The sequence below is a fragment of the Orbicella franksi genome, chromosome 13 (assembly GCF_964199315.1).
Source record: "Orbicella franksi chromosome 13, jaOrbFran1.1, whole genome shotgun sequence".
NCBI classification, from domain to species: Eukaryota; Metazoa; Cnidaria; class Anthozoa; order Scleractinia; family Merulinidae; genus Orbicella; species Orbicella franksi.
The window spans coordinates 23,616,782-23,629,229 of NC_138157.1; the positions used below are offsets into that span (position 1 = coordinate 23,616,782).

General features: G+C 37.2%; 1 protein-coding gene across 1 annotated transcript in view; it reads left to right on the top strand.

Annotated features, from left to right (window-relative positions):
• The first annotated feature begins 1,387 nt into the window (after nt 1-1,387).
• Nucleotides 1,388-12,448, top strand: part of LOC145466026 (enhancer of filamentation 1-like) — a 35,917-nt gene continuing 24,856 nt past the window's right edge. The window contains exons 1-2 of the mRNA XM_081449810.1: nt 1,388-1,589; nt 1,701-1,846. Coding sequence (XP_081305936.1) covers nt 1,832-1,846 — 15 coding nt within the window. The 5' untranslated portion in view covers nt 1,388-1,589; nt 1,701-1,831. The remainder of the gene's footprint in view (nt 1,590-1,700; nt 1,847-12,448) is intronic.

Below are 12,448 nucleotides of genomic sequence, written 5' to 3' on the forward strand. Positions count from 1 at the left end.
TAACAAATCGTTTAGGCCCTGAACTGCCTCGGTCTTAAAACTCTTAAAGTTCGGGAAAAGCAAAGCTTAGACTGAAAGCAAACAAGTCTCGATAACGCAGAAAATAACTCTGTTAGATGGACGGCAATACAGGAAACGTTTACCCGAAACATAAACAACGTAACAACAGCGACAACAAAATACAAACGAATTCGAAAAAATCCAAAACATCCAAAAAATCAGTCAATCAGTTTAAGAAAAACAATTGCAACACCAAACAGGTTGGAAAAAAACGAAGAAGACGAAGAAATAAAAAGAAAAAGAAATTTAAAAAAATCAATCAATAAATAAATAAATAAATAAGTAAATAAAAAAAATAAACAATAAACCAAAGCGGCAAAAAAAAAACCAAAAAAATTCTAACTATATAAGTCAATCGATTAATTCAAGCAACAAAAATGTTCGGCGTGGCTGGGATTTTCTTCCCGGCCCGAGTTCGAATCTCAATCGGGGGAGAAGTTATTCGACCCCCAAGCCGTTCGGGAATAACCCCTTTAACAACATAAATACTTGAAATGGCGCGCGCTTACGGTTTCCGTCCCCGATTATTGGATGGAGTGTCAACAACCTCGGCAGCCCCCGCTAAGAAATGTGCAGCAACAAGTGACCTCTTCACTTTCCGAGGTTGAAACTGACTCGCAAAGTAATGTGGTAGATCGAGTTGTCGGTTCAAGCCAGAGTAGGTTAAGTAACGAATCGTCACCGGAGACTGATTTTATACCAGAACCCCGCGCGGAAACATTACTGCCGTCAAAATATGGACGAAAGCGGGCACTGGTCGAGAGAGACTATTATGTTAGTTGGGACAAGATAGTTTTTTTGATTTAATATTTCGACACCTGTAAATAATTTAGATTAATCCTGACTGGTAGCTTTGCTTGTATATACAAGTTTTAAGTTTCTATGCACTTCGCGTGTTTGTTAGCAAATAAGAGTCAACTAAGCGACGTGGAGTAATTTTTTCCTTGCCAAAAAAAACTGTTACCCTCCCCCGGTTGCGAATAAAACAGGTTTGACCCTTCACAATTTGTGAAAAATTTGCTAATGACCCCCCCTCCGAAGCCCCGGCCCACCCCCCCCCCCCCCCGCCCAATAAAAAACGTACCTTTCCTTACGGTACATGAAGTTCTTACCGGAATCAGGACTCTTGGTTCTGACCAAAGGTATCCCTGTATCTTCCTTGACAGTTGACTAGCGCACGAGCCCCGCGATTCCCCGCGATTAATTTCAGAAAAAAACAAGAATATTCGAGTTGGTGGGTAACTCCCTATCCTCACAGACTCACAAAAGCGTAAAGGGTATTGTAGGGTTACGTGCAGAGGTACCCAAGGAAGGTGTGGATGTAACCGGAAGCGCGTGGGTCAAGTATTCACAAATGGGGCTCGGGTTTGTTGGATACGTCACTATTCTGGAATGCACTCAGGAATATGCACAAATCATTTGTGATTTCTTTAAGATTGCTGTTCATCACATATCACCGACGAGATACAAGAAAAGGTGATCATTTTGTCAACTGGGCACAAAACTGGTTTTTCAGTGTGCTATAAAAGGTAGATAAACATTATGTGAACGAAAAGGTCTTTTGTTTTAACGACAGCGTCGCAATTGACCGTGTCAACAGTTAGCTCCTATGTCTGACTTTTGTGTCGGTGTCATTTCAGTTCCCAACGAGGTTTCGTCTGTTCCAGTTTGACTTCTTTTAGATTTTCCTCTTAAGTCTACGAATGCAGTAACAAGACCAACTGTAAAGACGAACTTGCGTGGTTAACAGTTAACTGACCAGGGTGCTGACATGTCCGCTCCGCCGGTAAGCTTCGATTGACATACCAAGATCATTTCGTGTTTTATATACATTTAAAATAAGCTTACAGATTGTAAATTTATAGATGGGCACTGCACAGGCATAGACCACAATGTGGAAGATGGTAATGGTATAAATTATTTTTCTTTTGACGTCGTTATTTTCATTTTGACTTGATAATTTATCTTTTTCTGGAATGCCACTTGTCCCAGTAATTATTCCTGACACATTTTGTTTGTCATCTTTTATATAAGCTCACGTACCGAACGTTTCGTTAGTGTTCCCATGGACCGTCACAGATGGTTCGTACCCAACTTGGACGATTTGTTGCAATTACCAAGTTGGTTTGTTTCAAACGTATGCTGTTTATGGTTGTTGTGGTGATTGTTAAGCTATAAGCCAGGCCTAGTCAATCCATAAACTGATAATCGATTTTAATAGATAACAATCGATATGAATCGAAGATTGATATCAATTGCCCATAAGTAATGGTAATAGGACAGAGTGGAGTCCAATTTGGTTGGTTATCATATGAGTGATAACAAAATTGGAGGACCGCAGAGGGAGTCCAATTTGTTTATCACGAGTATGATTACAGACTGAATTGGAGGAAATGAAGTCTTATTACCAATTAATCATAAAAATTACAATTTCCGAGAAAAGAAGAATAACCAAGTTATGAAAGAAAGGAAAAATTTGCATTAAAATACCTACAAAGGAGATGTAAACATTCTAAGGCCACCGCGCCTCCTACCGGCAATTAGGCGCCAAAGATACGAAAGTGCGCGTATGCACGCAGGCTCATAAGTACAACTTTGATGTGATTGGTTGATTTAACTACAACTTTGAATGTGATTGGCTTATTGAACTGTTTGATAACAAACTGTCCAATAGCAACTTGGCAAGTGAATTAGTGGAAAATAGGACTTGTTAAACCAATCACAATCGAGGAAATTGTAATTTTTATGATTATAATTGGTAAAAATCGAGGAAGAAAAAAAGTTTTGAGTTTGATTGTTTGTGATTGGCGATAGTTAAGAAATAGAACACATGTACTGTGTTTCTGTCGCGTTATAGATACATGAGTGGAAGTTTGGGAGAACGAGGAATGCTGTGGGAACACAAGCCGCAGCTTTATCAAGTTCTCCCAAACTTTCACGAGTGTGTCTATAACTTGATAGAAACATGGAAAACATGTTTTCTATTTCTTTTAGAAAACACCGCAACAAAAAAAAGGAATACAACTTGTTAACTTTGATTATCAAAATGTAAATTCACTTTGCTTGTGTCATCATTACGTCAACAGCTCATGCTAGTTCTGTGTTTCTATCAAGTTACAGAAACACGATTTTTAACTAATCAGTATGCGTATATTCTTAGGACTGTTTTCTAATAATCAATAATAATTGATTCATTGATTGGTATCGATTATTATCTATTGTTATTGGAAATTATTTTTGTTCTTTTACAAGTTACACTGATAAAATGTTTGACAAAATTTGTCTGTAATGGTTTTATTGAGTCAATTAATCATAGCCTGCATATCTTTAACAATCATAGACAAAATAACAAGAACAGAAACAACCAACAGAAACATTTTGGGCTAGGCTACATCTTTCTTTTCTGGTTTACAACACCAGAAGAAGTTCAGGCCAGAGTAGCTAGTGTGAAACCATCCAGTCTTATTGTAGCATCAGCATTTAAATGAAGCAAAATAAATAGAAGAGTCAGGGTTTAGTGATTTCAATTATTTGGATTAGAAAATAAATGTAATAAAAGATCTCAGAGTAGGCCAAAAGGAAAATATAATCTAGTAGCATGCTAAAGATGAATGTCTTGTATTGTTCCAGCTATTACTTCACTCAATAACAAAGCCATCTTTGAATAGTCTGGCTGCTTATTCAGGAGTTTTTTTTTCAATCAATATTCCAAGACAGGAATTATCGATTGCTATTGATTTTTGCCAATCGATGGCAATCATGAAAGAAAATATTTTTCTGTGAGTTTGATTGTTATCAATTGTCAATATCAATTGATAGCAATCGAGGATTGATATTGATTGCATCAATTGATTTCCGATATCAATTTTTATTGTCTGACTATGCTTGGTATAGGATATAAAACCAGTTTCAAATATCAGGTAACTTGCAATCAAGTACAGTGCTTATAACAAGAAATCAAAAGTATATTTAAAAAGTATATGTTGCATCAAAAGTATTGAAAATGTATATTTATTGCTGAAGGTTCTATTCCGTGTGTGATTAGCCTAAATGTGTCATGTCACTGAATCTGCCTCAGCTACATGTAAAACCGGGGAATATTTGAGTTATATTCCCCAATTTTCAAAACTGTGTGTGCAGCGAAAAATAGTAGAAGGTTGATTAATTATTACAATCATCTCTATTTGGCACAAATATAGGCTTGGATATTTGTCCTTGGGTATTATCTGTTGCTCATACATTCACAGTTTTCCTTGCGCTACTCTCTCAGAACAGTTTGCTTCTCGGATGAGATAATGTCCAGGGACAAATATCCAAGCATGTTTTCACGCTAGACAGAGGCTGTTATTTATAATACAAGAACTAAATCAAAGACCCCCTGAGCCAGCTCATGGATGAATAGTTGACTTTTGCCTCTGTGGCAAAATGAGTCTTTGTGCAAAACTATTCGAATGAAAATGCATGTCACCTGTACGTTCATTCTCTTGAAATTCAAGTCATTTCATGTACAATGTTTTGCATGAGCATTCGTTCTCAAAAAGAGGCAAACAGCAACTTCGAAGTGAAATTAAAGTCTGCATATGAGCCAGGTGGCCCATCAGGTCAGCACTTATCCCGGTTTCTGTAGCATGAAGCGATTAGGAGTATTTCTACTACCCGCAGATGGGATGCTAGTCCATTGCAGGGTTACCCTGCAATATTAAATTTGCCAGTTCTTATTTATACACCTGAGTGGAAAGAAACACTGTGAGAGTTAAGTGTCTTGCTCAAGAACACAATAAAATGTTCCCAGCCAGGGCTTGAACCCAGACTGTTCGAAATAGAAAAGAAATACAAAAATCAAATAACAGGTTGATAACACAGACAGCTTAAAAATTTTAAAATGGATAATAATTAATTTTGATTGGAACTGGAATGTTGATATCATACTAACCTGTACATGATGTAGTGTCAAAGAATAACAACAGTCTGTTTCAATATGAAATCATTGAATGAGAGTTCACCATATTTACCAGTCAGTCCAAAATTGAGTCAGTAGTGCATTTTGGGTCAAGGTAAATTGGTTATGGTCCTTGTTCAGTTAACATTATGAAACAGCTGTAGAACAATGATTACTATTATGCAAAAATTACAATACATGATTTTGAATTTATTTTGGACATCAACTTGAGAATGCCAAGACTGCCAAGATTATGTTGCCCAATTTCACTTAAGTGAGACATGGACATAAGCAAAAACTTGTTTATTTTAAGCTAAGTCAAACATAAACAATTTGATTGTAGCTTGTCGGTAAACAGGAAATCTATTGAAAAAAAATAAGTATTTCCTTCAATATTATAAGAAAGATTTCAGACAATTTTGTTTCAATCATGAACCTGAAGTGAAGGGAACGTTTTTATTTACAATTTATAAGGTTTTTTTCTATAGAACTATGTCCATGGAGAAGAGGAAGGGAAGAAATAAAGTTTTACACAAGGAGGCTCTGGCCCAACGTCAAAGACCTATCCATTTTACAGTGTTTTTAACACGAAAGGCTTTCATTTCATATACATCTAGCTTTTAGCCTGAAACCCCTTTCACAAACCTAATGTGGCCCACTAGATCTTATTTCTGGGATAAATAATCAATTAATGTTTGAAATCACTGTCCTGTTAAGTCTTATAATACCTCCAGCCTAAAAAAAAGTGCACCTTTAGTCAACTGTAGGAAGAAGTCCCCCAGCTTGGTGCAAAACAATAATAAGGGTACTACATATTGTAGTGCATGCAAATAAAATAACAATAATTTTCTTTCTTGGAAACAAACATCACGGTATTTTATTCCTATATATCTTGGTAATTGTTTGTGCTAGTATCACTAGCAATGCAGTAATATTCAAAAGGATTGCAGATATGTCTCTGCTGATAGATTTTTGCAACGATTACAGAACATACTTATGTTGACAAGTATCACGCATGCTCTTCTTCATGATTCAAGTTTTGATGTCAATTTGTTTAAATCTCTCATTTCTAGGAGCAAAAAAAAAAAAAAACTCTACATCACCAGCCACCATGCGTCTGGCTTTTTGACGCAATTGGACAGCAAAAAAATAGATCTACACAGTCTCTTGGACTTAATTTGTTCATCCATCACTAAAATATTGCAGTGTATATTTACTCAATTGTACATGTAGGTTGCCTTGCATATCATCCGTGAAGGAATTTTCACTCTAGTCGAACTGCATGGAATACAAAAGAAATGGAGTGTGAACAACAACAAAACTAAAAGATAAGGCAATTCGAATTTTTTTTTTCTCCCAAGTATTTAAAAACAAGCTTACAAATTTCGAGCTAGCGATACTAACAGAGGCAGAATTTCAATGTGTGCATACAAAATAAAACAATAAAGAAACAATGACACCAAAACCTAACAAGAATTTAAGCTTACCTTAAACTACACAACGAGAGAAAGCGAGTGGAAACCATCAAATTCTCTTGCCAAGGAGAAAGCTAATCACGATCTCACTTTCTGGCTTTGTCTTCCCGGGTGTCTTGTATCAGTTCTTTGACCTCACCGACCATGTTGTTGTGAACGATACATGACCACAGTCATAAATACCTCTAACAGCTTTCATCTAGGTGTGAGCAAAAGCCGATAGGCAAAAAACAACATATTTACGAAAGAAAAGCACATGAAACCAAAATGGCCGACTTCAATCTTCAAGGTGTTCGACAAACTCGTATCCAGGCTCTCAATCATCGGGCAAAAATGTACGCCTTTCTAGTCCCCCCTCATCAAAGAACCTTCTTTAAGACGACTGAACTCTTGGACAAAAACAATACTTAGCAAGGGAGGTAGGAGAAAATTGTTTAATCCAGGTTTAATCCAGGTTTAATGAATAAATTAATTAGAATGGAGTGAGTGAGTGAGTGAGTGAACGCCATCCGACTGCCTGCTAAGCTCATGGATGTTATTACATAACATCCATGAGCAAAAAGCTACAATCTTGGACAGAATAAAATGGAACAATTATCCCCCATCCCCCCCAAAGCAATGATGAAGGCGCGAAGGAGCAAAAGCGCGCCATTTTGGCATCATTGAAATGGGGGGAGGGGTGGTCCAGATGTTCCATTTATTTTGTCCAAGATTGTATTTAAGGTTTCAACGTGACAAGACAAAGGGAGCCAGTAATTAGGAACTAATATGTCAACACATTTATCGGCAGTACAAGGAAGTGGTGTCTGTCGCAGTCACGCGCGTCAGAGCTCAATGGTAACGCTGATAGCCTAAGTTTAGGCACTACAAGTAGAGTGTATTTTGATAACAATGAATAAATAAAAGCGTCATTCTAACCCCAACTTTCCAGAGTAGTACTGCGATTAATAACGAATCATATTAGTGCTCGAAAAGCTCACTACAAACATGCCATTAAAAAAAAAGAATACCGAACGAAACACTGAGTTTCAGTACAGATTCCTGAAGACAACTTCGAATTTCACATTAAGCGAAATGTTTAATACAGAACAATCTGTCGTATTTCACAGGAGTTGACCAATAAAACTATCGAGTCTGTGAATAGTCGTATCACTGCCATAATACGAAGTAATGACGGAAGACTGAAGTCAATAAAACTACCGTTCTCTATAGGCACTTGCACCATGTTAAAACAATGCTTACACGTTTAAGTGACGGTTTACGACATATATCCTACGATTTAGGTTGGTTTTTGGACGGTTTAAAACGGTTTTTGACAATTTAAGCGATCAATAAAATAGAAACTAAGCTAAGAATATTATTTTACTGCCCTGCTACAAAACCGTGCTAAACCGTAAAAAATCGTCAATAAAAACTTGTAAATCGTTGAATTTGATTTCAACGCAGATAAAAATCGTGCAAGACTCTCTTTTATAAAGAAAACTATTCTACAGAAAGAAAATACTTCAATAGGAAAATATCCAATAACTGCCTGAAAAGTTAAGGCTTTCAGAAAAATAATGGAACGAAAGCGTGCGGGCTTACGTGGCGCACTGGAGTAGCGCGTAAATTGCGGGTCAAGGTGGAGTGTGAGAACTCTCCCAGGTTCGAGACCGTTCTCCTCGTCTGCTGTTTTTCTTTCTTTCTTTCTTTTTTTTTTTTTTCTGTGGGTAAGTTGAAATCTATTTTTTTTGTCATAGAATCTGCTGGCAAACAGTGCCAATGCACTGCCATCAGTTCACTCTGTCTCCCTCACATCAATGAACCCTCCCTCCACGTGCACCATTGCCATCCACATATTGCCACCACGTCAGAGGTGCCAAAAAAAAAAATCAACTTGTGAAGGTATCGATAAGGTACTTTTAAAGGATTGCAATTCAAAATTAAATTCTGAAAAACTAAGAAAGCGAACTTAATCAGAGATGTGCAACGTTTAATATTTTTATTTCCCGCACACGCAGTACCAACAATAAAAATATATTCGGCTTGGCTAAAGAAAAAACTTGGCTTTTGGCCAACGCTTCAACACGCACTTATGCATATTCAATTTTCATGTTAATAAAGTACATGACACACCAAAAATAAACCATGTCGTGATTTTATTTCAATTCTGCTTCAATCGCTCACAGAGATCATCAGATTTTATTTTGGCTAACGTTCTTTTCCCTTGGTTATCGAACGTGCGACAACAGATCAGATGTGATCTGCATAGCAAAGATAGCTTCTTGTAACGCCAGTGTGGTCCTCAGACAATCTTGGACAGAATAAAATGGAACAATTATCCCCCATCCCCCCCAAAGCAATGATGAAGGCGCGAAGGAGCAAAAGTGCACCATTTTGGCATCATTGAAATGGGGGGAGGGGTGGTCCAGATGTTCCATTTATTTTGTCCAAGATTGTAGTTCAATAAAAATTATTGTAATGGTTCTTAAAGGGGCTAGGTCACGCATTTTTAGGCAATTTCAGCACTGATCAAATGGTCATAGAATTAACTAAGATATCACAAAAACGGCTCAAAACTATAGACGATCTCAAACAAAACACAGGAAAGCCAAGAAGGGACACAGATGAACAAAACTGGAGAGGATTAAAATGCATTGCATTTGGGTAAATTTGAAGAACGTCAGCCTACCTTTTTTCAAATTTATATCAGTTTATATCAAAATGTCATGTCAAATGTTCTTTGAAGACTGTGTGTCGCCAAATCAGATTTAATCAGACTTAAATGTGCCAGAGAGGTTATTTCTCTTTCTTGCTATTTTTGGTAAAGTAGTGTTGTTGTGTTCTGTAAGAGGTAATCTTATAACTCGTATAAAATGAGGAAAGTTCTCTTAACTTAAGTATTTCTATGCATAAATTCCTCTTTGGGGCTGGAAGGGCTATGTGGTCAGTGAGTGAGGGAGTCATGCCTGTGCGCACATCACACCAATCACAGTGTGGGTTGTATCAAATAATGAATCAAATTGCCTGTTAGAAAATAGGATGGTATCTACATTAATCTGGAGATGTATCAGATTACTGTAAGTTTGTTCAGTTAAACATTTTATGTTGTTATATTGAGGGAAAATTATGTATGAAAGGTATTTTGTGTGCCGCTCAGCTGCCTACAACGCACATGTTATCAGCAAAATGCCCAACACTAAATTGTGATTCGAGCATTCGTTTTGAACTGGCTAATTTTCATGACCGAAGTGAAAATTGTAGAAAGTACTTATCTGTGTTATCATGAAGTTACTTCTGTGTTTATTGCAAACTGTTGCAGAAATGGTAAGAAATCTCGTCATTGCCTACGTATCCTTTATCTTGAAGTTGGTTGGGAATATTTCGTACGGTAGGTGTGGTGTCATACAAGATGTTTGCTATGGTAGTCGCATGTAAGAAAGAGGATGACTGAGAAACAATAATTGTAGAGATGAGATGTGGATATTGGTAAAGCTGCAGATGCTGTTGTTCAAACTGATTATGTGTGCAAATAGTTATCAACAAAGATTTGAAGCGTCAGTTTATTGAATTTTAAAGAAAGAGCAGTCTTTCTTAAATGCAAAACAAGTCAAGGATTGTGCGCAAAAGCTAGGGATTTCAAGCTCATGTCTTCGATTGATTACAATAATTACTTAGAGGGAACAAGATGCTTTGCAAATGAGTTAAAAGGTGTGAGATCGAGATATTGTATTTTCGTGTCTAGCGGATGATGCAAAGGGATGACTGAAAGACATAAGCTTAGATGTCGAGAACCTTCAAGAATCTGTTCCAGACTTAAGATTGCTATACAGAAAAATAGAAAGATAAGATGCTTATTTAAAAGAGTACTGGGGACTGTTCCAAAGTCGTCTATACTTTACAAGTTCAGACAAAGTGGTATTCGAAAAGAGCATGTCTGTTTTATTAAGTATTTCGTTGGGATATTGGCTAAAAAGAAGGAGAAGAGTTGTTCTGAAGAATCGTTGTGAAATATTTAGGGACAACAGTCATCAAAGTTTGTACAAGAATATTAAACTCTGTAATGACATTGAATGGAATCCGGGAACCAGTATACGTGAATGAGTTACCCTTATCATAACTGTTAAGAGTCCACTGAGTACTGCTACCTCTAGGGCTTTTAAGTCACAAAAAAGTAACTCTTGCATGCCTTGCGTGCCTATGTTTAAATTCTGACTTAGGGCCTGGACACACTAGGCTGACAAAACTTGTTTGGCTCTACCAAAAATCTTGACAAAATTTGTCTACGTCAAATTTCCAAATTAGTAATCATGGGCAAACTCAAAAACTGTAAAATATATGTTAACCTTAAAGTGTCAAATCACATGGTGAGATCCTGGAGGGATCAAAGCGAGATCAAATTTACTTGATTGACATTTTTCCTTAGATCACGGCACATCAATGGAATAATCTCTCAGTTTTCACACCTGCTGAAGCAGGATGTTGGCACCTTTTAAGTTTGGTAAGGACAAAAATTTGGTAGGAAAAAAAATCACCTTGTGCACTAGTATCACGGAACTGATGAGAGATGTTTTTGGAAAATAAACAAAAATTGTTAGTGATTACAGGCCCTAAATGTCCAACATTTTGCTACAATCTAGCTCTGCAGCGCTTTTGATTGGTGTTGTAGTTCTCAAGGAAACCAGGAGGCGTACATGTAGCAATACTATGACAAGTGGTACAACATGGAATACCCCACAAGTCATGTGTATCTTCTCAGAATACACACAAGGCTTTATTATACAGTGATGAACTCAATCAATGCAGTGTACAATGGGAACAATGAGTATAATACTGTCGAGTACACAAGAGCTTTTCTTTATTCTGATTGGGTGTATTTTCTATAGTTTAGTGGAGAATGGATTACATTATGATAATACAAGCATGTTTTTTCCTTGAATTGTTGGCTTGCTTACAAAGCATCCAGAGTGTAGGTATGAACCAGTTGAAACTGGATACGAACCATCTTAACTTTGGTGAGAGTCGTGTGAGTAATAAATGTCCAGATTCCGTTCAGGTGACAGTTACCATTGGTAGTCTTGAATCACATTGAGGGTTTGCTAAAGCGTGGTTCTCACATTTTTATGCTGCCAAGATACTTGGGACAAACGTCCCCAGCACTCCCTGTGATACTGTTCAAGTATCTGGGAACATTTATTGCTAGCAGCAAAATCTGCCCAAGGCGTTGACCAGCAGCATCCCATTGAAGTGCTGAGTTTACTTTTGCGGCATGTCGGTGTTTACCAGCAACAAGAATATTTGATGGAAATGTCATTGGCTGAGGCCAAAAATAAAATCTATGATGCGTGTCTCTATCTTCTCATATTATCAGAATGTAACTCAGTTATTGTATTTTAATCCACTATTGCCAAAATACTGTGCCATTTGTAAAGTAACATCACTGTGAAACCTCTGTTTGGAAATACTTAATATATAGATTTAGCCAAGCCTAAAAGCAGAGCTCCACTATGACCTTCCCTTGTGTCCATGGCAACAGAAATAACCAAATTAAACTTCTAGTTCTTGTCGTTATCAGATTAATAAACTGAGGTGTCTGTTGAGTAGGGGTTCATACAAGATGCTAATGTTGGGACCAGAGTTTGTGTCAAGGGGATGTGTCTGCTTAATCAGGGCTCTGCTTAATAAAGGTTTCAGTCTATCCACAGACCCTCTATTTTGTTGTGAGTTTGTCAAGATTGCAAGTAAAAGTAATAATGGCAGGGGTTTTGAAAAAGTCTGAACCCCGTGGCATGTCCCTTGGAAAGACAAAAATAGGGGGTCTGTTCTCCAGAAATGGAAAATTCCCAATGGCTAAAAGGCGATTAACATGTCATCAACATGTTCAGGTTGTGGCATACAATTTGAATCGGTTGTTGTAACTTCATAATGTGAGATGTCTGGTGCATAATGTGACTGGAAATCGATTATTGTGGAAAGAAGCTTCTTTTGTGGGATT